Consider the following 24255-nt stretch of genomic DNA (forward strand, 5'->3'; position numbering starts at 1 on the left):
AGGGAGAGATTATTCCAAATAGGTTCAGCATCAATAAAAGTAAAAAGTGATTTTACCTGCGCTGCCCAGTTATACCTGCTATCGGTCTCCATCAGTTGTAGTTGACGAAAAAAGCACATTTTGGGGTAACGGGAATCGTCCATCATATAAATTTTCTTTAACCAGTTTAGTGTCCACTTGAATATATTATACAAGAGTTTGACTCTGCCGCATTCTACTCTGACTATGTAACCGGGTGTGGATATGGGAAGCATAAGAATTCGTTTTAGGAATTGTACTTGAACTTGTTCGAGAACATCTACATAACGGAGTGCCCATACAGAAATACAATTGGAGATTGTACTTGTTACTAATGCATCAAAAAGTTGTAGCCTCGTTTGCATGCAGTCAATTTTAAGTTTAGCTAGAACAGGTATAAGTGCTCCAGTTGCTTGTTTAGCTTTCGCATTACTCACATCTGCCATTTCACGGAATAGAGACGAAGAGGCAAAAGTCACTCCAAGGTAATTATAGGTGTTAGTTAATAGAATGGGATATTGATTGAAAGTGAATTTAATATTATTTTTTAAGTTATAAGGACCCCTAGAGAAACACATAATTTTAGTTTTAGCAGTATTGACAGTAAGTTTGTTTTGTTTGCAGTAATCCTCCAACATTTTTAATTTTTTTGATATATCGATCTCCGAGTGACCTAATATTACCAAATCGTCAGCGTATAAAAGCATAAGAATTTCATTTACGTTATTAACATTGATGCCTTCTGCTCCGCGGCTTTTAAAAAAATCTTCGATGTCTGCAAGAAATAACGCAAATAACAAGGGACTGAGGACTTCTCCCTGTAACACGCCCTCACAAATGTTAAACGATTTAGTATATTGCTCGTCAGCATTAACCCTAAAGGTAGCATTAGAATAGAAAGATTTAAGTAGAAGTACAATTTTAGAGCTAATACCCAAAGCAAAAAGTTTAGACCAGAGCAACGCGTGGTTAATGCAATCAAAAGCCCGCTTAAAGTCAACAAACAATACAAATAGCTTGCGCTTTTTAAATCGGAGACGAAATTGAATGATGGATGTAAGAGTATAGACATTATCGTAACAACCACGTTCTTTACGAAAACCAGATTGGGATTCGGGAAGTATATTAAACGATTCTACCCAATTGACTAAACGGTTCAAAACAATTTGCATGAATACTTTAGTAATGCAGTTCACTAAAGCAATTCCCCTGTAATTGGAAGGATCGTTAGAGGGACCTTTTTTGTGGAGCATTTTTAGAGTAATTTTCGACCAACTATTAGGAAAAGTGGAAGTGTTGAAGATAGTATTGAAAAATGAGTTAAGGTATAAGATCCAGTTATTGGGTAAGTATTTGTAAAACTCATAGGGAATATTATCAGATCCTGGAGCTTTGTTGTTTTGACAGGAATTTAAAGCTAAGTAAATTTCATTGGTGGTAATAGGATTATCAAAATACGGATTCCTCGCATCGAAATAGAGGGTTGTGTCCACTATCCCGGCTCCCATAATTTCAGAGTAGAATGTTTCCCATGTTGCAGCAGGTAAAGATATGTAACTATTTGAAACATTTCGAGCTCTTTTAATATGAAACCAAAAAGTTTTTGAATCAGTAGAGTTGGAAATATTACCAATAATATTTTGTTGAAATTCAGTTTTTTTTACTTTTAATAATTTTTTATACTCTGCTTTAATAATTAAGTATTCGTTTTTAGTTTGATTTGAGAAATTGTTTTGTTGACAAATTTTGAGTTTACTTTTAACTGATTTCTTTAGATCTCTACATTGACAATCATACCACGGTTTGTGTTTATTAGGTCTGTTAGGAGTGATTATACTTTTTGACAGCCCAAGATTATCAGCTGTTTTATAAATATTATCCAACAGGTTTTTGTTTGCCATTTCGACATCATGAATTATGTGCACTCCCGCCGAATTTTGCATGTTTAGTTTATAAGACAAAACTAAAGATTCGTTTAACTTAAAAATAGTTTTATTTTTTATTATAGTTTCTTTCATAGGTGAAAGATACGTTTGAGTTATAAAGCATGAAACAGGAAAGTGGTCTGATAAAGTACACGTTGTATTTACGTAAACATCATTAACAAAGTGCAAATGTGAGTTATTTACCCAGACTAAATCTATTGTACTCTTGCCCATAGGGCCGACGAAAGTAAATTTTGCAGGCCGATCAGAAATACACCTACCATTTAACAGACAGAACCCGTTAAAATTCATGAAATCAAGAAGGCATCTACCTTTTGCATTAATTACAGTATCTAAACTTTGTCTCTCGTCAAAAAAATTTGTGTTTTCAAATATTTCAGGAGGGGATACGTCATTGTCTGAAACACGGGAGTTAAAGTCTCCTCCAATAATTATAGGTGTATCATTAAATTTCTCTAAAATATTAGATAACACCTCCTGAAATAGTGACAATAAATATTCAATACTTAGACTAGGTTTAAAATAAACGTTACAGACTACAAATTTATAATTATTGCTAGATATTAAACAAAAGATCCACCAAGGTGATTTATCAATACAAACAGAAGAAAGGTTGGGATTACAAAAAATTGATAGACCACCGCTAGCCCTACCCAAGGATTTTTCTTTTATGGCAACTGAACTGGCACATGAGTAAGTAGATAAATAATTTGAAAATTTTATATTTTCGGTAATAACCCATGTTTCCGATAAACAAAGAATGGGTATATCATTGAAATCACTTAAAAAGTCATTAACACTATTAATTCCTTGTGAGTTCCAAAAAACAATGTGTACTGATTGCTATTCAGATTTCGAGGAGGCAGGTTTTACAACTTTTAGGCCAGACTCTCGATTAGGTGAAGACTCTTCCTCGCGAACTCTTTTGTTGGATAGTATTTGAACGATTTGCGGAACTCCATAAACATATTTAATAGTGAGATTTGTTTCAGTTTTTAATCGTAACTCTAGTTCTGCACGTAAATCATTTAGATGTTGACGCTGTTTAGGTGTCATATCAGAGATTATCTTAACTGAAGGATATAAATTACGAGAAATATTCTTCTTGTTTCTCAAAACGTCCAATGCAGCCTTAGGAGTCCCAAAAACAACACGATAAAGACGAGGTTTGTTATTATTAGTATTTTTTCCAACACGATAGCCGGACTGGATACAATTCGCAGAATTCGGAGATAAGTGCGTAATTACTTCTTTAATTATGCGAGCGTCATCTTCGGGTGATCTTTCAGGAATTCCTAGGAGTAGGACGTTCTTTTCCCGCTTCAAACGCTGAGTAGTTTCGTAATATATATCATCTTGTGACGGAGTTGTAGAGTTCACTAGTTTTTCCAAGGAACTAACTTTTTCACGAAGAAGATTATTTTCATCACGAAGAGCGGATACATCCTTCATGCAGTTTTCAAGCATTTGTGATTGTGTAGAAAACTTGTTATTTAATTCTGTCACAGAATTTGTGAGAATGGATAATTTGTCCATAAGTAAATCAAACTGATGGTTGCTGAGTAGCGAGGCTGAAGACATAGATGGCTCATTCTGAAGAGTAATGTTATTCGGAGAGGCTCTACAGGTATTACAATGCCAGTTCTCAAATGATACGGATGTTTCATTGCAACCATTTAATTCTGATCGAGCACATCTTTTATGGCATAATTTGTTGCAACTTAGACAAGAGACCTGGCTATCGATCTCCATTAACAAATTATTGCAATATAAGCACAGAGATTTTGAAGACATTCTTCTAATGAGGTGCAGGTTTATGTTTTTTTTGAAGTTGTTAATTAAACTAATGTATGTAGTAGATCCAAAAAAGACTTACTGTTTGATTAATTAAAAACAATCAATGGCACGAAACTATATATTTTAGAGAGCAATTGTAAACACGTCTGTACACCACGGACTTTCAGTTCTCACTCAAACTTTCATGGATTCAGATCCATATTAAAAGATGGAGAAGACCATTGTCTCTACAGGCCTTATCTTTGTATCTATGGTGATGTTGTGGCTTTTCCATACTTTGGTGAGCTTTGTCATTGCTCCCTTGACCAAGACTGACCTTCTTTTAATTTATTTGGTCCATCCTCCGCAATTGGTTATGGGGATGACCAGATACACAAATTGATTTACCCTCTTCGATATCATTGATTCTGACAATGTCTGGCTGGTTGTTATTTCTTCTATCTATGATCCCAATCTTTATTATTGATTTATTTATGGACATTGCCTGCTTCCAAACTCATTCGTTCTATTGGTTCTAACAGCTCCGTCGATACTTCCATTGACTCTGCGGAATGCCTTGTATCATCTACGTATCATTAAGCTGTTGATTCTTTTGCCGCCAATGGATATGCCCCTTCCCATTCTGATATTGCTTCGTGCACAATGGCTTCTCCATATATGTTAATAGAATGGGTCTTATCACGCAGCCCTACCTTACAGCCTTGCCAATCGGCAATTCTCTGACAATTCTACTCACCTAAAAAGTGACCTCACCTTTGCTGATTTTTCTACGTAGAAGTTTATTACCAATGCCAATCAACCAAGACGAATCTGGGCGATACTAAACAGAATTAGAACCAACTATGGTAGGTGCTCTGACTCACTTTTTAGATGGGGAAAAATACTTTCTCCAAATTGCGGTGCCGAAAGACAAACGGTTAAGCATTTGGTGGAGGGATGGCCAATCAGATCGTACAGTAGCAATCGGTCCGATTTTTTAATGGCGACCAATGAGTCGATTGAATTTATATTTACTAACTAAATTTTTGTTTAAGTATAAAAATTAAATATTATTGATAATGTATTGTTATCTTTATTTATATACAAAAACTGTGATATAGCCTCACGCTAAATAAATAACTACCCATGCCACTAGGTGTTTTGGAGCACCTTTCCGCCAGGTACTTCCACATTTTGTCCCTTTTGACACAGTCGAATGCTTTACTGTTATCAATAAACCACACATAGAAATGTGTTTACATTGAATTCCTTCGATTTTTCGATGATCTGTCTTAGGTTAAGAATATGCTTTCTGGTGCCCCTTCCTGGCATAAATCCTGCCTTTCTTCTGGTATTTCAGGGAGCAAATATGCCTTATACACCTTGTTACAAATGCTTCACTCAAAATTAATTATCTACGCATGAAAAATAATATCACAAGAATTTTAAAGAATATAAATCTCACACATGAATCTTCTCTCCCACTAAAAGAACTCTTTAAAATGATTAAAATAATACACACTAATATAACAAATAATACAAAATATACAATTCTCTCTAGAGATCATCTAATTCAGACATGTTTAGTTATATATCTAACCAGAATTACCTCATAGTAGGCCAAAAATCCCCCTTCCTTTGTATAAGGACCTTCTTTACCACCAGCACTACTAGGAGCATGTACACCATGTCTACTAGTATCTGATAAAGTAAACGATCTTCCATAGGTAGGCATTCCTATTACCATTTTCTCCTTGGGAGCGCCCAACTTAACCCAGAGGTTTGCCGCATGTTCAACATTCAATTGCTTTTGGTATTGACTGTCGCTGCTAGGTGAGTACAGCGGAGCGTTGTGTCCTGTTTCCCTTTCCCATTTGCCGTGGAAATCGTAAGCCATAAGGTTGATGAAGTCAAGATATGATGCTACAGCTGGGACGTCGTATCCCCCTTTTATGTTATCTGGACCTACAGGTACAGCGGCTGTAAGGAGGAGGCGGTTTTTCTTGATTTCTTGAGATTCTGCTTCGAATGCTTCTCGTAGTTCTGAAACCAAAAATAAAATTTTAAAAAGCAGCTCTTTGTATGAATATTTTTATGATATGACCAGGAAAACATGGTGGATTAGAAAGTCGGGATTAAATGAAGGTCTTTGCTATGAAGATCAGTATCTGTTGATACGTTTATTCATGAAGATTTGTCCTCTTAGGATGTGGCTATGCTAATGGTCATCAATGGATGAAGGTCTATGCTATGAAGGTCAGTATCTGTTGATACGTTTATTCATGGAGATTTGTTCTCTTAGGATGTGGCAAATTTTCAGGAAAGATCTCATAGAAATTATTTTCTGTAACTATAGATTTGATGTTATCAAAATTAATTTGATAATTAATTGAAATGGAATACGTTCTGAGGACGTAAAGAGTTTTTAACATAACATAATCGATATTCCTCTTATACCGGAAGGTGTCGAGGTGTCTTCTTTACTCATTATTCTCTGCGAATTTATGCCACTTTTTCTATTCCTAGCTAATGCTTTGGCTTTCTCCCACGATTTTGCTCTACTCTTCAATATTTCCATCAAACTTGTACTGCAGGTTTTCCTTGGTCGGCCTCTCCCGTTTTTTCCTATCGGCCTCGCTTCCTATCTAATTTTAACGTGTCTGTTGTCATTCATTCTAAATAACTGTTCACGTTCAGTCCAATTTAATTTTTTTTATGAATTTTTTCCTTTAATGTTTTTACTTTAATTCTCTTCAAATATCTTTTTTATTGCATCTAAATTCACTTCGATGGGATGTCGAACGTCCTTTCAGGGTTCTTTTCGTTTCGCCAATATATTTCAGACGGTAGTCTTTACATGGAATATTATCGAATACGCTAGATTTCTCTCAAATATCTACAAGCTCATCGATTGAAATAGTATAATACTAAGATTATCTGAACAAGACAATCTAATCTTAATAATATTATAAGTACCTATAATCTAACTACTATAATATATATTATGTAAATCTCGAAGTTTAATACATATTGCCATCCATCTATAAAGATCTAGTGTAGAAATTTTATTTAATAATAATCGATCCAACAATAATGGTATTAGAATAATCAGCAACCAATAGAGAAAACATACAATGGATGCGAACTATCCATGTATTTATGGTAATTGAGGTCGAAGAAAGTGTGCTTATGCTGGGAAACTATTCAGACATGAGTGCATTCGATTCACTATTGCTTAAAACAATATTATTAACGGGCGGTATGAAAAGTCATTGACTAACAAGATGGGAATAGATTTAAATATTAATAACTATATTGAATATTTTTACATATTAGATGGTATCAACTCTATTTTTTCTGTTTTTTATCTATTTTTTTATTTTTTCTGTTTTTATTTCTAATTTAAAAATTGTTTAATTGTGGAAAAGTCCAATTTTTTTAAATATTCAATATTTTATTCAAATAAAATATATTTATGCTATCAAGGTTACTGCATTTATTTAAAAATATCTTAAAGAATTAACAAAAACTGGAAAACCAAAAATAATAAAAATAGCTCACACCGACAAAAATATCCCAATCTTATTAATTTCGTTATACAGGGTGTCCCGAAAAGATTGGTCATAAATTATACCACAGATTCTGGGGTCAAAAATAGGTTGATTGAACCTCACTTACCTATATACAATAGTGCACACAAAAAAAGTTACAGACCTTTGAAGTTACAAAACGAAAATCGATTTTTTTTCATATATCGAAAACTCTCAGAGATTTTTTATTGAAAATTGACATGTGGCATTTTTACGACAGCAATATCTTAAAAAAAAATTAAGTAAAATTTGTGCACCCCATACAAATTTTATGGGAGTTTCGTTCCCTTAAACCCCCCCAAACTTTTGTGTACGTTCCAATTAAATTATTATTGTGGCACTATTAGTTAAACACATTATTTTTAAAACTTTTTTGCCTCTTAGTACTTTTTCGATAAGCCAGTGTTTATCGAGATATTTTGAATACTTGTCGAATCCACCACATATTTGTATATCGTTAAGTACGGTTATAGAGACCTGTTAATAATCTGAAAATTTATTTATAATTTACATTTTTAGGTATATTTTGAAAAAGAAGCTACATCTCGATAAAAGGTGACTTATGAACAAAAGACTAAGAGATAAAAGTTTTAAAAACACTGTGTTTAACTAATGGTACCACAATAATAGTTTAATTGGAACGTACACAAACATTAGGGGGGTTTAAAGGAACAAAACCCCTATAAAATTTTTACGTAAATATATTGAAAAAGAAGCCGCATCTCAATAAAAACTGGCTTATCGAAAAAATACTAAGAGGCAAAAAAGTTTTAAAAACGTTGTGTTTAACTAATGGTACCACAATAATGAATTAATTGGAACGTACACAAAAGTTTGGGGGGGTTTAAGGGAACAAAATCCCCATAAATTTTTTATGGGGTGGACAAATTTCACTATAATTTTGTTTTAAGATGTTCCTAACATAAGAATTATACATGTCCATTTTCAATAAAAAATCTCTAATAGTTTTCGATATACTGAAAAAAATCCATTTTCATTTTGTAACTTCAAAGGGCTGTAACTTTTTTTGTGAGCACATTTATACTAAGGTAAGTTAGGTTCAATCGAACTATTTTTGACCCCAGAATGTGTGGTATAATTTATGACCATTCTTTTCGGGACACCCTGTATAGTGAAAGTAATATCATATATACTTCCTCCAAATTTTTTCTATCTCGTTTGATCTCTTATCTTTGTTCATAGATCTATTTAGTTAACATATATTATTATATAACATCACTACAGGCCTTAAATGATCTTACCTTCGATAGTTTCTTCCACTTTTTACAGTCCTTCACTTATTATATCAATTATCTTATTCCTATTTCTTCTATATCAAATCACATCCTCCGTGGTCTCCCTCTTTTTTTCTTCCTTTATTCTTCCGCTTGCAGAACTCTTGGGTTGTTTCTTTTTTTTGGCACTCGTAAAACATGCTCTAACCGCCTAATCCCCTGATTTTCTGTGCTCTGGTTTTAGCCATTCCCCGTTAACCTTCTTTATCCCTTCAAAAAATTTCTCCAGAGTTTCGTCTTCCAAATGTCTAACGATTGTTCTTCTTTTATTTAATGATCCTACTGCGTTGCTACCTTTCAACAACTCTTTATGAACTTACATCTCTTCGCGTCCTCTATTTGTAACTGTTATTTCAAGGTACTCAAATTCTGTTCATTCATTCATTAAGCATTAGAATCCCTACGGATTAAAGCTAACGCCGTGGCGTTTAAAATCCTATTTTTGGGTGAGGTGGATTACTCCTCTGTCATTTTATAGCTTGCTGTGTGTCTTTGCTGTTCTCGTGACTCTTTTCCATTTCTTCCTGTCCTTGCACTGAACATTCATTGCTCTTATGTCTTCTTCTACATCACCCAACCATCTTCTTCTAGGTCTTCCTCTGCACCTGGGCCATAGTGGTGTCCAGTTAGTTATTCTTCTCAGCATATCTGATTGTGGGCGTCTCTGTATATGTCCTATCCATTCTAAGCGAAGCGATTTTATGTATCTGACTATATTTTCTCTCTTTAATTCTTCTTCAATTTCGGCATTTGCTTTCATTCGTATTTCTCCCTCTCTTGTTACGTTGTGGCCCAGTATTGTTCTCATTATTATTCTTTCAAATTTCTGAAGACTATCTTCTTCTTTCTTGTTCACCGTTGTTGTTTCCATCCCATAGGTAACAACAGGTTTTATTAAGGTCTTATATATGTTCATCTTGGTTTTCTTACTTAGGGTTTTGCTTCTCAGTAGATTTCTATTCATTCCATATGTTTTTTTGCCTTTCAAAATTCTGTCCTCTGTTCTCTCTTTTCCGGTTTTTCCTATTGTTACTCCCAAGTAGCTAAAGGTGGATACAGTTTCAAATTTATGGTTCTGTGTTATTAGATATTTCTGATTTGTTGTGTCGTCCTCCCCTATTGTCATGTATTTTGTTTTGTGCTGGTTTATCTGTAGCTCTATTCTCTTCGCTTCCTTATCTAATTTTTCAACTGCTTTTATAAGTGTCATCTTCGTTTTCGCTATGATGACTAGATCATCTGCATATGCTACCAGTTAATCTGTAATAATGTTTTTGTTTGCAAAGTTTGTCCTTCTTATTATTACTTCCAACATCAGGTTAAATAGTATCGGTGAGATAGAGTCGCCTTGTTTCACGCCTTTGTTTATATTGATTTCGTTTGAAGTTGTTCCGTTGAAACTAATCTTTGATGTGGTGTTCTTTAGGCTTACAAATTCTGTTAGCTTCTCAAATTTATACTCTCTCTCTCTCTCTCTCTCTCTCTCTATCATTCATTATTAGAGCGAACGATTTATTTGCTTCTGCGCTTTCCTCTTTCATTTGCATACACTTAATTTTTCTTGATTTATATATAGTCACGCAACATTTTCGAGCTTTTCCAAATTGTGCAAATACTTTTGAAATATTAATAAAAGTGTCAAAAATACCTAAGTGTCATCTGAGAAACCTACGCACTGTTTTCTTTTTTCTTCTTCTTCTTCTTTTTTGTTTTTGGTTTCGCTGCAAGGCGATTACCAGCACGATTTATTAGCGATCTTGACGTAGTCTGGTTCTAAGCCATACCAAAATCGCTGACTATGTTCTTGTAAGGAAGCTTTTGATGAGGTGTGATGATTATAATTAAATGAGATTAATTGGGTCATGTTAAGTATGATTAAAAATTAAAACATAAATTAAATGACAAAGCAACATAATATAACACGGATACATATAAACAGTTGAGCCTTGCAATTTGTAAGCTTATTTTGTTAATTGCTAGAAAACGCATTGCAGTTTATAAGCTTATTTGGTTAATTGCAAGAAAACGCATAATTACATTGACTGATTCTTCCGTTAAGGAACTTAGAATATTGTATATAGAGAGCGGTGTTTTGAAGTTCATGGAAATAAATTTTGTGTATATATCAAAATTAGGAATCACATTAATCGGGCATTCAAAAAAGATGTGGTTTAGATCCTCGAGACGACCACATTCACAAAAAGGATTATCTTTTATATTCATTTTATACAGATGTTGTTTTGTTAAACAATGGCCTGTGCGCATTCTAATGATGGTGGTAGTGTGTCTTCTATTTCTATATGGAAAATTTGAATACCAAGGTTTTGTAGGAAAGAAGTCTTGAATTGTTTTGTATTGCGAAGTCTTCTTCTGGACTAAAGATTTCCATTTTTCTTGGTACTCTTTTGTAATTTTTCCTCTGATGACTGATAGGGCATCCTGGGAATTCAGTTGTACTTCCATGGGTACATTCAGGTCTCTTCCTATTTTTGCCAGTATGTCAGCCTGGGTGTTACCAAATATATTAGAGTGTCCAGGTATCCAGGAAAGGAGAATTTTGGTACCATTCTCATTGGCTGAAGATATAAGTTTCTTTGTTTTTAGGGCCCTTATATCTGCTGAAGCAGATATATTACATGTTTTAATATTGGTTATTGCATTGAGCGAATCAGAAAATATTATAGCTTTCTTTAGATGTTTTGTAGTTGCGACTTCCACCGCTTGATGTATTGCTATACTCTCTGCTTTGCTTATGCTTAGAGCTCCAGGAAGTCTTGAGGAGAAATTATATTCAATACTCTTTTTTGTTTAGAATCTTTTTTGTTTTCTTTTTTGTTTAGAATCGTGCCGCTTGTCTGGCTCTTAGCTCCACTAATTATTTTATCTAGTAAGTAGACATGCCTGCCTTACCGTGTGGGGTGGGTGGTATATAGGTAATCAATAATTATTAAGAAAAAAAGAAAAACCCTTGAATGAGAAAAGTGTGACCCTTGTCCTTATCCCATAATTTTTATTAAGATTAATTTAGCAAAAATTCACTTTAAAAATAAAATGTTTATTATATCTATTCTTAACAAAAAGGTCGGTCAGACTTCGATAACCTTAACTTAGATTAGTAATTAGATAGTTTAGATAAGATATATATTATGTTTATGTATGTATTATTTACTTTGTTTCTGGCAGCATGGTCTAATCCTAAAGCCAATAAAAAAAAATAAAAAAAAAGTAGGTTGAGTAAATCTGCTGAAAGGGGTCTCCCTATTTCTCCATTATTATAACTTTTTTGACTGTATTAGCGTCATTTTAACTAATCGTAGCAGTTTCTCCGTTATTCCTAGTGCTCTCCGTACTTCGTATAGTCCGTTTCATGAAATGGAACCGTAGGCCTGCTTAAAATCAATAAAGAGTATTGCAAACTTGAATTTTGTTCATAACTTTTGTTTTGTAATAATTTTGCATAAAAATTTGGTCATGATTGAAACCAACCTGGTATTCTCTTATTGTTTCTGTTTCGTAGATTTTTACTTTACTTCTTATAATCTTTGCTAATACTTTATATTATACTACTTCTACTAGTGTGTTGTAATTTTTACAGACAGTGTTATTCCTTGTGGATTTAGCAGAAGAGTACTGTGTTCTATTCCTCTGTCATTTTTCGTTTTTCCATATTTTTATAAGTTGAGCTATCTTTTTGTGCAGTATATATCCACCTGCTTTAATATTTCTGCTGACACTTCTTTTTCTCCCGCTCTATCTCTCTCGATATCTCTCTCTTTCTCTCTTTATCTGTCTCTCTCTCTACCTCTCTCCCTCTCTGTCTCTCTCTCTCCCTCTCTTGTTATCTGTAGATCTCTTTTTCCTTCTATTGCCTCTTTCTCTGTAGGTTATTGTATTTGTTGTTTTATTTCTTGTGTTCGTTGTTATATTTCTGTTCAGCGTTTATCGTTTAATAATTCGTCGAAATAGTTTGCCCTTCTGTTTAATTTTCCTGCCTTGTCTCCTAGTAACACACCATCTTTGTTTCTGCAAGATATCTGCTTTTATTTTGCGTCAGTCGTGTCTTTTTTACTCCTTGATATAAATTTCCAAATTTTCAGTTATTATTTCTTCTTTTGCCTGCATTACCATTAAGCTTCTCTCTTCTGCTCCTTCTCTTCATACCATCTTCTATTTCTACCGTCTACTGTTAACTTTTTGTATCCTATTCTTGACATTAGGTGTTCCTTTTCCTTGTTCTGCTTACGCCAATTTGCATTTGCTTATTTGTTTCTGTATTTCTTTTTCTTGCAATGTTAGGTCCTTGTTTATGTAAATTGCGGTCGTTGTGGTTTTTTTTAACTTGCACTTGTTTTTCATTATCTCTGTGTCAACGTAATAAACATTGGATGTAAAAAAATATGATAAACAAGAGAGTCCAAAAAATAAACGTGATTAAAGGGGATCACCATGTAGCATATAAACTAGTTTGCTTGCTAATATAAATTTACTAGTGTTCCATTCACATTGATTTTAACAAATGATACTAGTTACATAAGACGTATGCAAGACTTATGTATGTAACCCGTAAACTGTAATAATCCGGTTTCATTGTATAATACGGTATAATACTAACAAGCTATAAATAATTTTAAATGCCTGATATTTTTTTACTAATTGTTTTAGATCAAACGAAACAATATGGTTTAATCAATGAAATCGGTTACTAAGAAATACCAATTAACGAACAAAAAATTGACAAAATGAGTACACATAAAAAGATCAAGGTAGGACTTGGTAAAAGAAAAAACTTTATAAATTATATTATAATTAATTTATAGTCCAGTTATCAAAGAAGAAAATGACACTCAAAAAAAAAATGAACAAACTGTATTTTGCTGAAAATATCAATTTTTGGACCCCAAAAAAATGCAAACAAGCTTGACTCTCCTACCTCCAGTCTTTCCCCTAACCGCTTCCAACGACTTCGTGCTAAAGCTGTCCAAATCCTCCAAAACATCCAAACGACGCATAAAAAAGTTTATAGGACCATCGTATTGGCTCTAGAACTAAGATACGGCAGCCAACATTTAAAACAATTCTACCTAAGTCAAGTGACAGTGCGTATAAGGCTCCAATGAACCTGTGCAATAATACGGAGCGAAAGTAGAATAGATGGCACTACTTGCTTGGTCCGAAGCCCCGGAAGAGTTTTTGCACCAACTCATCATCCAATGCTTCCTGTACACCTGCGCGATGAAGACCTACAGCAGACATTATTATTAAAGAGAGGACGCTACTAAATATTGAAGGAGCTATTTTCGCCGCCTTGGAGTATGAAGCCGTGAAGAATGTGTCCCGCCACAAATGCAAAGTTCATCAAGTAATAGGTATTGCCGAAGTGGAAGAAGACGATCTAAATACACTATCCCGGATGTTGGCCGTCCAATTTCAGAAATTTCTCGGCCTAGCTTTTTTCCCATATTTAAAATATAGACAAAATTAATTATGCAGCACGCATGGTGGAAAAAATAATAAATAAGTTTTACTTAAAAAAAAAAGAATGTGTGTGTACTTTGTACGCACGTAAGAAGTTATACTTCTATTATTATGATTTCAACGAAATTAATATACTTAACAGGTTTTGTATTTTATTTAAATATTAAACTAACTTTCTTTACCTACCACTTTTAAAAAAATTTTATTAAAACGATACCAAAAATATAAAAAAAAGAATATGAATCGTCCGGGATTTGAACCCGGGACCTCTTGATCTCCGGTCACACGCTTTACCACTGAGCTATATCCCTTTTGCTTTGACAGGTTACAAGATTTCTCATACATACTGACAAATTTAATAGACCAAGTGGTATACAAAAATACTTTAAATATACTTAATATTATTAAAAAATATCTTATTCCCGAGGAAGACAAATCCAAAGGCACAAAAATTATAATAAATAATACATTTACCAAGAACACTAATATATCCTTTTATATGATAAAATATGACTTATTTGCGCTGACAGCGCTGATGACATATATATCTTGAAAGATTAGCAACGAAGTACATACTGTCTGTGTGCGCATGCGCCCGGCAATATAAAATTTCACTCTCGATCGTAAAGAGGTATAACTTCAAAAATGTTACATATCATATAAATTATAGATGTCCACAAACAACTACTAATGCCCTCAAAAATTTTCATTGGCATCATGTCTCTATGCCAATAGTCTATTACATTTTTTAATATCAAGAGCGCTTATTATTTACTAATAAAGAAGTATATTTTAATTTTCACATGTTTTACCTTTTAATAGAAGCACATAATTCTTTTTATCATCAGATCCTTTAGGATATTCCCAATCCATGTCTAGTCCATCAAAGTTTCTTTGCCTCAAGAATGGAATGGCACTGTAAATAAATGTTTGTCTAGAATATCTTGTTGCCGCCATATCTTTAAATTTTTGGGTACCGAAGGACCAACCACCTGAAACACAGAACAATTTTTAAAATGGGCTTTTTTGCAGCAGGCATATACTATTATTATAATTTTTAAAAAGGCGCCCCAAACTTTCCCAAAGAACCCATGAGGCTTACAACCTATCTCGCGATAATTATTTCATCAAAGATAATTTAGACCTGTTTTTCAATAATTTGAAGATGGTGTATTAACAGGTTCCAGAATTTGGTGATGGGACAAGGGTGTAAAATCTGGATTAAACGACTACATCAACTGTATAAAACCCCAATGAATAGTGACTGAAAAAGGCGTCAACCACGTGTGCAAAGCCACAAGTGGAAAAAAGAGCACTAATCTCACCACAATTTTCTTAATTTCTGTATCTGGCAACACTATCCGCCATTTTCAGGTACACTAAACCTAGCCGCCCCTTCTGGTTAGATCACATCACAAGTATTTCATTCTCTACACCTGCAGTTCTGGAGATAACCCTACTCTATTAATTTAGGGCAACGTAGAAAGCCATTTTTCTTTGGAAGGTCTCATGCTACGCAAGGAAAATGGCGCTTTTATTTAGCTTTACCTTCCCATTTATCCAATAAAATTCAACCACTGGATATTCGTATCCTTTGGCCTTTTAAGACTTATTATAATACAGCTCTTGACTCTTGGATGATTTAAACCCTAGGGAAATAGCATCAATTTATAATATAGCATCCTAGTTGAACACAGCTCATCAGAAGAACCTGACACCTTCCAATATAATTTTAGAATACCAACAAATCGACATATTTTTACTGAAGCAGACTCCTTGTACAATTATGTGACTGATCGACTGCCTGCTGGCACTGTGGATAATCAACCACACAAAACACACGGTTATATTCTTTTAAATGAGTCGCCCAATGGTTCTCTCTTACAAGTAGAAAAAGAAGCCGCTTCAAATCATGCATAAATCAGTGTCTTTATCCAGGATCTGCTCCAAGTTAAGCTTTCCTCTCTTTTTAAGATTTCCCTGGTTATCCAAAAGCAGGAGAAGGGAAAACTGATCGAAAGTCGAAGAAAGAGAAGAGTATGATAGTTACGATCTAGTTACGAGTAAGCCTAGTTCTACTTTTCATAAAGAAGGCAGCCAAAAGGAGGTTTTTTAGGTTCAAGAACAAAAATTTTGCACAAACAAGGGGCTACTACTAGAAGATCTATATAATGCCATTGTTGCATTCAAAACCATAAGCCAATCCAAATTTTACGTTCGTCGAATCACTAAATGAACGATGATGATGATGAGGGAGATTACGGGGTCAAATTCCTACGTTACCGAAAATGCAACAACTTCATGGAACCTCCTGTAGATGACATTGCCTCGGTTAATGGCATAGACATAGACATTGATTGTTCAAAAAAAAGTACTGATGAAGAATGCTGATGTTCTTTAAACTGTTAATAAAATACACTCACCGGCACAAAATTCCACCACTAAAAGTTTTGATTAGGTTTGACAACTTATATATTTATTGTTTGTATTCCGATTTTCAAGATTCTTACGTCTCTTTGTAGGTACGTGTATTTATATCATTTTCTATTATTCCAGCAACAAACAAATTGCTTAGATAGCACTATACGGGGCTGAATGGAAGCGTTCTATTTTCTCCAAAACTTTAAAAATTCTGTGGAAAAATTGAAGAGCTAATTTTGTTTCATATATTCTATTTGTATTATCCTGGAGGCATTAATAAGGTTTTGTTTTTGGAAGTATCCAAATATCTCTTTTCTTGTAAGAGCTGTGCAATTTTTTAAAGAAAAACACTGATTGACTCATTAAAATAAATATCTAAATGGCGCTGCAAGGAGTTTGAAACAAAATCAGCCCTTTAACTTTTCCACAGAATTTTTTAAAGTTAGGAGAAAATACAACGCTTCCATTCACCACCGTTTAATGCCATCTTAGCAAAAATTTTATCTGAATAATAATAAACGATATCAATACATGTATCTACAAATTGATGCAAGAATCTTGAAAATCTGAGTACAAATAATAAAGTTATAAATTGTCAAACTTAATCAAAAATTTTTAGTGGCAGAATTTTGTGCCGATAGTGTAGTTAAAAGTGACAAAAAATGATAAACAAATAATAATAGTTTAGTAACTAATAACACAATATACTCACCAATAGCAAGTAGAGTTTTAAGATTTGGATTGGCCTTCTTTAATTTCCCTATCCTCTCGTATAACCCAATTTTACCATCTTTAGTCTCATCGTTGCTTTCAAATGACGACAATTTTCCTTTTTTCAGCCAACCAAACGCAAAAATGATATGGGTACACAAATCAGGAAGGATGTCTTCGGGTGTAAACTTTCCAATTTTTACTCTGTATTGGGACCAATTGGTGTAATAACAAACAACTTTACTGTGGTCATCTTTATCTTTCTTGGACGATGGTAACGTATTCTCGGATGCTTTTCGATGGTTAGGTCTAGTTCTTCTTAGTTTTGATATACTGGATGATACTTCTTGGTCTTTTGATTCTGATGATGCTGAAGATTTTGTGGGCCTACGTAACCGTCTTCGGGATACTGTAAGAAATTAAAATAATAATTATTAGCAAATTGAATTACTTATAAATATTTATTAACAGTTACCAAAATATAATGTTATAGATATTATTTTTTTAGTGGATATAATATACTCATGGTACTCAAAATATTATTTTTAAACATAATCATGTATTAAACGCATAATATTTATATATAATTTTCTGTGCTCTAATAAACGCCAGAAGAGAGACTGAGGATGCGGGATCTCAAATGAAATTGTAATGCTGGGGATAGTTATGTTAGTTGTGTGGTGTATATATGAGACTCTTAACATACGTCGGCGTCGGTGGCACCACATTTCAAAGACCTCTAATCGTTTTATGGCATCTTCTGTAAAATTCCAGCTTTCTACTCCGTAGAGGAGGACACTAAAGGCGTGACATCTAAGAATTCTTATGCGTATATTGATACTTAAAAATAAGTGGCAGGAAATCTCCCTAAGACTATTAAAAGAGCTTCTGGCTTTTTCTATACCAGTTTTTATCTCGTATCTATGATCCCAAGTATCCTTAACAAGCGCGGCTCCTCCTTAGGGTCAATTGGTCAATGACCCCCCTAAAATAATCTCATAAAAATACCAATTTTATTAAAAATATCTTTTATCTAAAACTTCACTCTGAAATATAAAATTCTCTCTCAGCAGTCTGCATTGGCAAAACAAATATAATAGATATAATAACGTCGCGCCTCGCGCTATACACAAGCCCGTGGCTGGGCCGTATTTTAAATTGTCTATATACAGTTCTTATGGCTTATGGACAAATGCATGTAAAATAGAAAAGAGACGGCAGATAGCAATTTCGTGGGCGAGAGTGGGAGTGACCTTTCCGTCGTATACCTCTAGTAGAGTCGACGGCCTCACGTTTAGTTAGTTACCGTCTGCTGACCGCACTTCACGGCAGGTCTATATCGATCGCGGCGTATTTGCGTAATTTATTTTGTTTTGTTGGATTTTTTTGTGATTGTAACAAAAACAAGATGAGTGTTGTTGACGAAATAATTGCCTTAAAATCTGCTGGAACACTAAATTATGAACGGCGGCTTGAGAAAAAAGAAAGTGGTCGACCAAAACCAAACATGAATTTAAAACAAACAACAAAGGATAGGGGTAAGGACATTCAAAGATATTTTAAAGAATCAATGTACAATTTGTGTGATTGGATTTGTGGCTGCAGTGTGAGAAATGCATTTTTTTGCTATCCGTGTTTACTGTTTTCGAATGACGCTGTATGGGCGAAAAATGGAGTAACTGACATTAAGCATTTAAAAGTGAAAATTACAAAACATGCCTCTTCAACTACTCATATAAATTCATCAATGAGTTACGCAAGTTTAGGACGTGTTAACATAAGACAGCAACTTGATAGTGTATATCGTAAATCTGTGCATGACTTTAATGAATTGGTATCTAAAAATAGGTATATTTTAAACAAACTAATCGACTGTGTAAAATTTTGTGGAGTTTTCGAAATTGCATTGCGCGGTCATGACGAAAGTGACAGCTCCAATAATCGTGGAATTTTTCTGGGCCTTATCGATTTTGTTTCTGAACTGGATTTAATGTTTAAAGAACACATTGAAAAAAGTACAGTATTTAAAGGAACATCGAAAACAATTCAGAACGATATTTTAGAATCAATGTTAGCCATTGTGCATACTCATATCATGAAGGAGATTGGCCAGACAAATTTTGTGGCCATTCAAGTAGATGAGACCACAGACAGCTCCAATAAAACGCAGATGATTATCATATTGCGATATGTATTAACTGGTATTGTACATGAAAGATTTTGGAAATTTGTTAACCCCCTAGGTACTACAGCACAACATTTAACTAATGTAATATTGGAAGAACTTCAATTATTAAAAATTAATGAAGCACCTGAAAAATTGATTGCCCAAAGTTACGATGGTGCATCAGTCATGAGCGGTAAACTGGGAGGAGTACAAACAAAAATTAAAGAAATATACCCAAATGCACACTTCATTCACTGCTATGCCCATCAATTTAATCTTATCCTCCAAAAAGCGGCGAGTCAACACAAACCGATAAAAATATTTTTTGCAAATTTACACGGATTTTCGTCCTTTTTCGGCCGATCTCCAAAACGTACGATGGTTCTGGATAGAGTGGTTAAAGTAAGGCTACCTAAAGCTGCGCCTACTCGATGGGCTTTCAATACAAAATGTGTTGAAATTGTATACACTTATAAAGATGATTTAAAATCTTGCTTAGAGGAAATTATTGATGAGGAGCAAGATGGTAACAATATAAATCAAGCAACTGGTTTAAAAAGACATTTGGAAGATGAGCATTTTTTATTTTGGTTAAATTTTTTCCATAAAATAATGCCCCATGTTGATATATTGTTTAAACAATTGCAAATGCGAGACATTGATGTTATATCTGTCAAAAATTGTATCCTGTCTTTTAACAACAATATCCAAATAATTAGAAATACTATTTTGGAATCAGAAGTACCAAGCACATCAACAGCAAAAAAAAGAAAAACTACTGCAGAGGATCCAAAGCGACGAACTGCACTTGAAATTTGTGATATTATTATATCTGAAATAAATCACAGGTTTAGTTTCAATGATCATCTCATGATTTCACAGTTATTCTACATAGAGAAATTTGAAGCATACACTACCAACTTTCCGCAAAATATTTTAAAAATGGTGACGGCTAATTATCCCACAGTGAATATTTCCAAACTAAAATCGGAACTTGAAGTCTTATATTGTCGTGAGGATTTTCGCAATAGTGCTGGTGCAGTAGCCATACTTCAGCTTTTTATTAACATGAATTTGTCTGAAACATTTTCTGAAGCAGTGAAGTTATTAAATATTTTGTGCACACTCCCTATGACAACCGTGGAAAGTGAGAGATGTTTTTCTACTTTAAAAAGAGTAAAAACATTCCTGCGTAATACGATGGGACAACCTAGACTTAGTGCCTTGTCTATGCTGAGCATCGAGAAAACGCTTGTCAAGAGCATTCCAAATTTCAATGAGAAGGTCATAGACTATTTTGCAGAACTAAAGGATAGAAGAATTGACTTAAAATATAAAAATATTTAAAGTAAGTTTCGTTTTAATAAATTTACAATTTATTATACTATAAATATTCCTATCTATATATCAGTCAATAACCTGTTCATACCATTTTTCCTATATTTTTTAAAAGATTTACTCTAAAAAAAGACAAATTTAATTTTCGGAAAACTAGGGTAAATAGTATTGAGTTTTATCTAAGTCTGTATTTTTTATCTAAAATATAAATGCTAAAAGATCTTTTAAATACTTTAAAAAATCAACAGTTTGAAGTTTTCAAACCAAAATGACCCCCCTGAAGATTGACCCACGAGCCGCCGCTGATCCTTAATATTGCAGTCCATATAGCATATTTTCTATAGTTTTAGGCCGTATTTATTACATGCTTCTACAACATTATCGATCATCCTTTAGCGCCCCTGCGCGCTATCTGCCAGCAATACTGTATCGTCTGCATATCTAGTATTGTTTATAAGTTGTCCATTTACTACAACACCATCTTCTGATTCGTCCAAGGCCTAGTCCTTCTGATTCGTCCTCTCTAAAGATGTTGAGTAATATGTTAAATAATGCTGATGAGAGTATACAATCCTGTCTAACTTTTTTCTGAGTGTAAAGATTGCGGACAGTTCATGAACGAAACGAACTGTTGCTTTTTGTTGGAAATATAAGTTTTAGACCAGTCTTACATCCTTACTATCAAGTCCTGATCCTGATGTTTTAAAGATATCGATTAGTTTACCATGTGGGACTTTATCAAATGCCTTCTCGAAATCAATGAAACATGTATACACATTGCAGTTGACATCCCTGGCTCTCTGTATTAGAACTTGCAAACCGAAAAGTGCTTCCCTCGTTCCGAATCCTGCTTTGAATCCAAATTGGACTTCACTTAGGTGTTCTTCTAATTTGGTGTATATGCGCGAGTGAATGATAGTAATGCTAGTGATAGCTTGACAAGCGAGTACTTTAAGTGCATGGCTCATCAAGCTAATTAATCTATGTTCTTTACAATCTCTCACAAAGGTTCTTCACAAAGGTTCATACCTGATGATACATATTAAAAAAATCTACTAGTACATTAAAATATTTTATCTACTATATCTCATATTATGCATAAGTTTTTAATTTGTGATAACTGTCATTATAGATAGCAGTGTGTGAAGGACTTAAAGAGTGCGTGAAGTAACAATGTATTTTAAATGGGATTTACTTTTTCGCACTGATTTTGGCAAACTTTCATAACGAGCGATCCACAATTATTGGCATCAAAGCTAGCCGTGCAAAAAAATTACGTATGTCTTGTTTTAATCTGAATTTATATCATTGGTTTATCAATTAATTTTGATTAACATTATTAAACATAAAAAATCAGTCAAAACCTTTAACACAGAACTTTAATCAAAAATAAAAAGAATTAACAAAATTATAAGTAACAATAATAAATAAAATCAAACAATATGCTGTATATGTCCACCACCAACATCTCTACATAACCTAACTTTTCTTGTTAAGTTGACGTACACTGCAAAGGTGATATAAACTGGAAAGTATATCTGAATTAAGAATAGACATGTGCTGTATAGCTCTGTCGTTATAATCAAATATCCTCAACCCGCGTTTTCATGGTGATGACATTTGAGCAATAAATTACTCCAAAAGTTTTGACAGTTTTGTGGTTTGAAAGAAGTTATAATTTTTAAATGTCAAAGGTCTAAAAATTGTAGAATAGAAATGAATTCCAGTGACGAAGAGTTACCGTTTTTTTATTTGTTTATCGTAGATCAAATATTGTATGAAACTGTGCGTGAAGTACTGTTTGCGAACTTACGCGTTGTATAGCACTCGCTCCGCTGTCGCTCGTGCTCTAAACACGTGTGCGTTCGCAAAAAGCATACTTCACGAACTGTTTCATAAATAACTATTGTAATCACATTATATTACTTGTAATTGATTGTATCTTGTAATTGACTTTTAATTGAATATATTGATTTGTAATCACATTAGTTTTCCTTCCTTGTGATGATGTTTTTAGGTGGGGAGCCCGGGGGTAGGAGGGGGGTAGGCAAACTTCTTTGTATCTTTTTTTTGCTCCCAAAATTGACATTCTCTTGAAGGACAAACAAAATTCCAAAAGCACTGATACTGTTTTTTAACATTTCAATGAATTAGGTAAATAGACACAAAGGCTCATACCTAAGTATTAAAAAATAATTAGCAGGACATTAAAATATTTTGTAATCCCATTACTATACTACAAGCGAGGTTGTATGTATGTAAAGGTCACAACGTACGAGCACTAGAAATCTTGGTGTACATTATGAAACGCATTGTTAATTAGAGTTAAATTATTGTGGTAACAACCAAATAAGTTCTAATGAACGTTTTTAACAGATTTTAACTTAATATTTCTTGTGGTTTCGGATGTTCGCTAAGGTCAGGTCGGTTTTGAATATGTATCCAACACTGCAGATTTTAGATACGAACGTAAGATTATTATTTACCTTGACATTTTTGATAATGATTTTGTTAAAGTTGGTAATAAATTACCGTATTTAATTTTAATGAGATCTATTTAATAAGAATCAGTAAAAAAGGAAATAAAACTAGTTTATCGTAAACATCGTATAATAGTCTGGGCTGATTATCGGAGAATAGGCCATTTTTGGGAAAAGTTATTTACCAGCAATTTTATTGCTGGAATCGAATTATAAGATCCTATATATTAATATTATAGGTATGCAAAGTCCTCAGATAGTGTGCTACTTTTTTTATTAACAAAATGGCGCACGAAAATCGTGTTTTTTTCAATTATTGCTCTATAACTCCGAAGATTTTAACTTTACAACAAAAATACTCAAATAAAAATTCACCGTGATTAAATTCTGCATAAAGACGCGTTTTTTCCGATCTGCTTCGACGAAAATTTTCCTCGGAAAATGCGGGTTTTCCCAACATAATCTTTAATTTTCAAATAAAGTTTTAGATAAGTAATTATCCACCAATAATTAAATAATTTGGTGACTTAAAAGCCTTTTTAGTTTAGATTATAGTTCCAGAAGCTGATGAAAATTAAACGAATATTTTAGCAACAATTCAATTATAAATTAATAATTTACGGTCGCAATAATAACCAAAATAATTATGATACACTGATCAAGCTTTGAAATCTTATAAAGATGAGATGCCTATTTAATATTTTGTCGACAAAATATGATTTTTTTATTTTTTTGCATAATCTTTAAATGTTTAAAAAAAAATAGTTATAAACAAATTAACGTTTCTCAGAAAGTTTTTATTATATTATAATTTTAAAAAATATGTAAAATGGGCATTTTAAGTATCTTTAAAATTAATGCTTTAAAACTTTTTTGCAACCATTTATAAAAACGTTATGAAACAGCAAAGTAATCATATGATTACTACTGTGTTCATACTTTTTTTTAATTCTTTCAAAGCGTAGAAGTGACTTTAAAGTACAAGCTAATTATTTACAAAAAAATATAGGTTATCAGTTTAATAGTTATATTTTAATT

At 33.3% G+C, this 24255-nt stretch overlaps 1 protein-coding gene across 3 annotated transcripts in view; it reads right to left on the bottom strand.

Moving 5' to 3' along the window:
• LOC126888882 (probable chitinase 10) overlaps positions 1-24255 on the bottom strand; it is a 137139-nt gene that overhangs the window by 24785 nt on the left and 88099 nt on the right. For all 3 annotated transcript variants that reach the window (XM_050657314.1, XM_050657315.1, XM_050657313.1), the window contains exons 3-5: positions 17234-17641; positions 14913-15092; positions 5350-5783 (exon numbers count right to left, since the gene is read on the bottom strand). In XM_050657314.1, coding sequence (XP_050513271.1) covers positions 5350-5783; positions 14913-15092; positions 17234-17641 — 1022 coding nt within the window. The remainder of the gene's footprint in view (positions 1-5349; positions 5784-14912; positions 15093-17233; positions 17642-24255) is intronic.

This window comes from Diabrotica virgifera, chromosome 7 (assembly GCF_917563875.1).
Source record: "Diabrotica virgifera virgifera chromosome 7, PGI_DIABVI_V3a".
Taxonomy (NCBI): Eukaryota; Metazoa; Arthropoda; class Insecta; order Coleoptera; family Chrysomelidae; genus Diabrotica; species Diabrotica virgifera.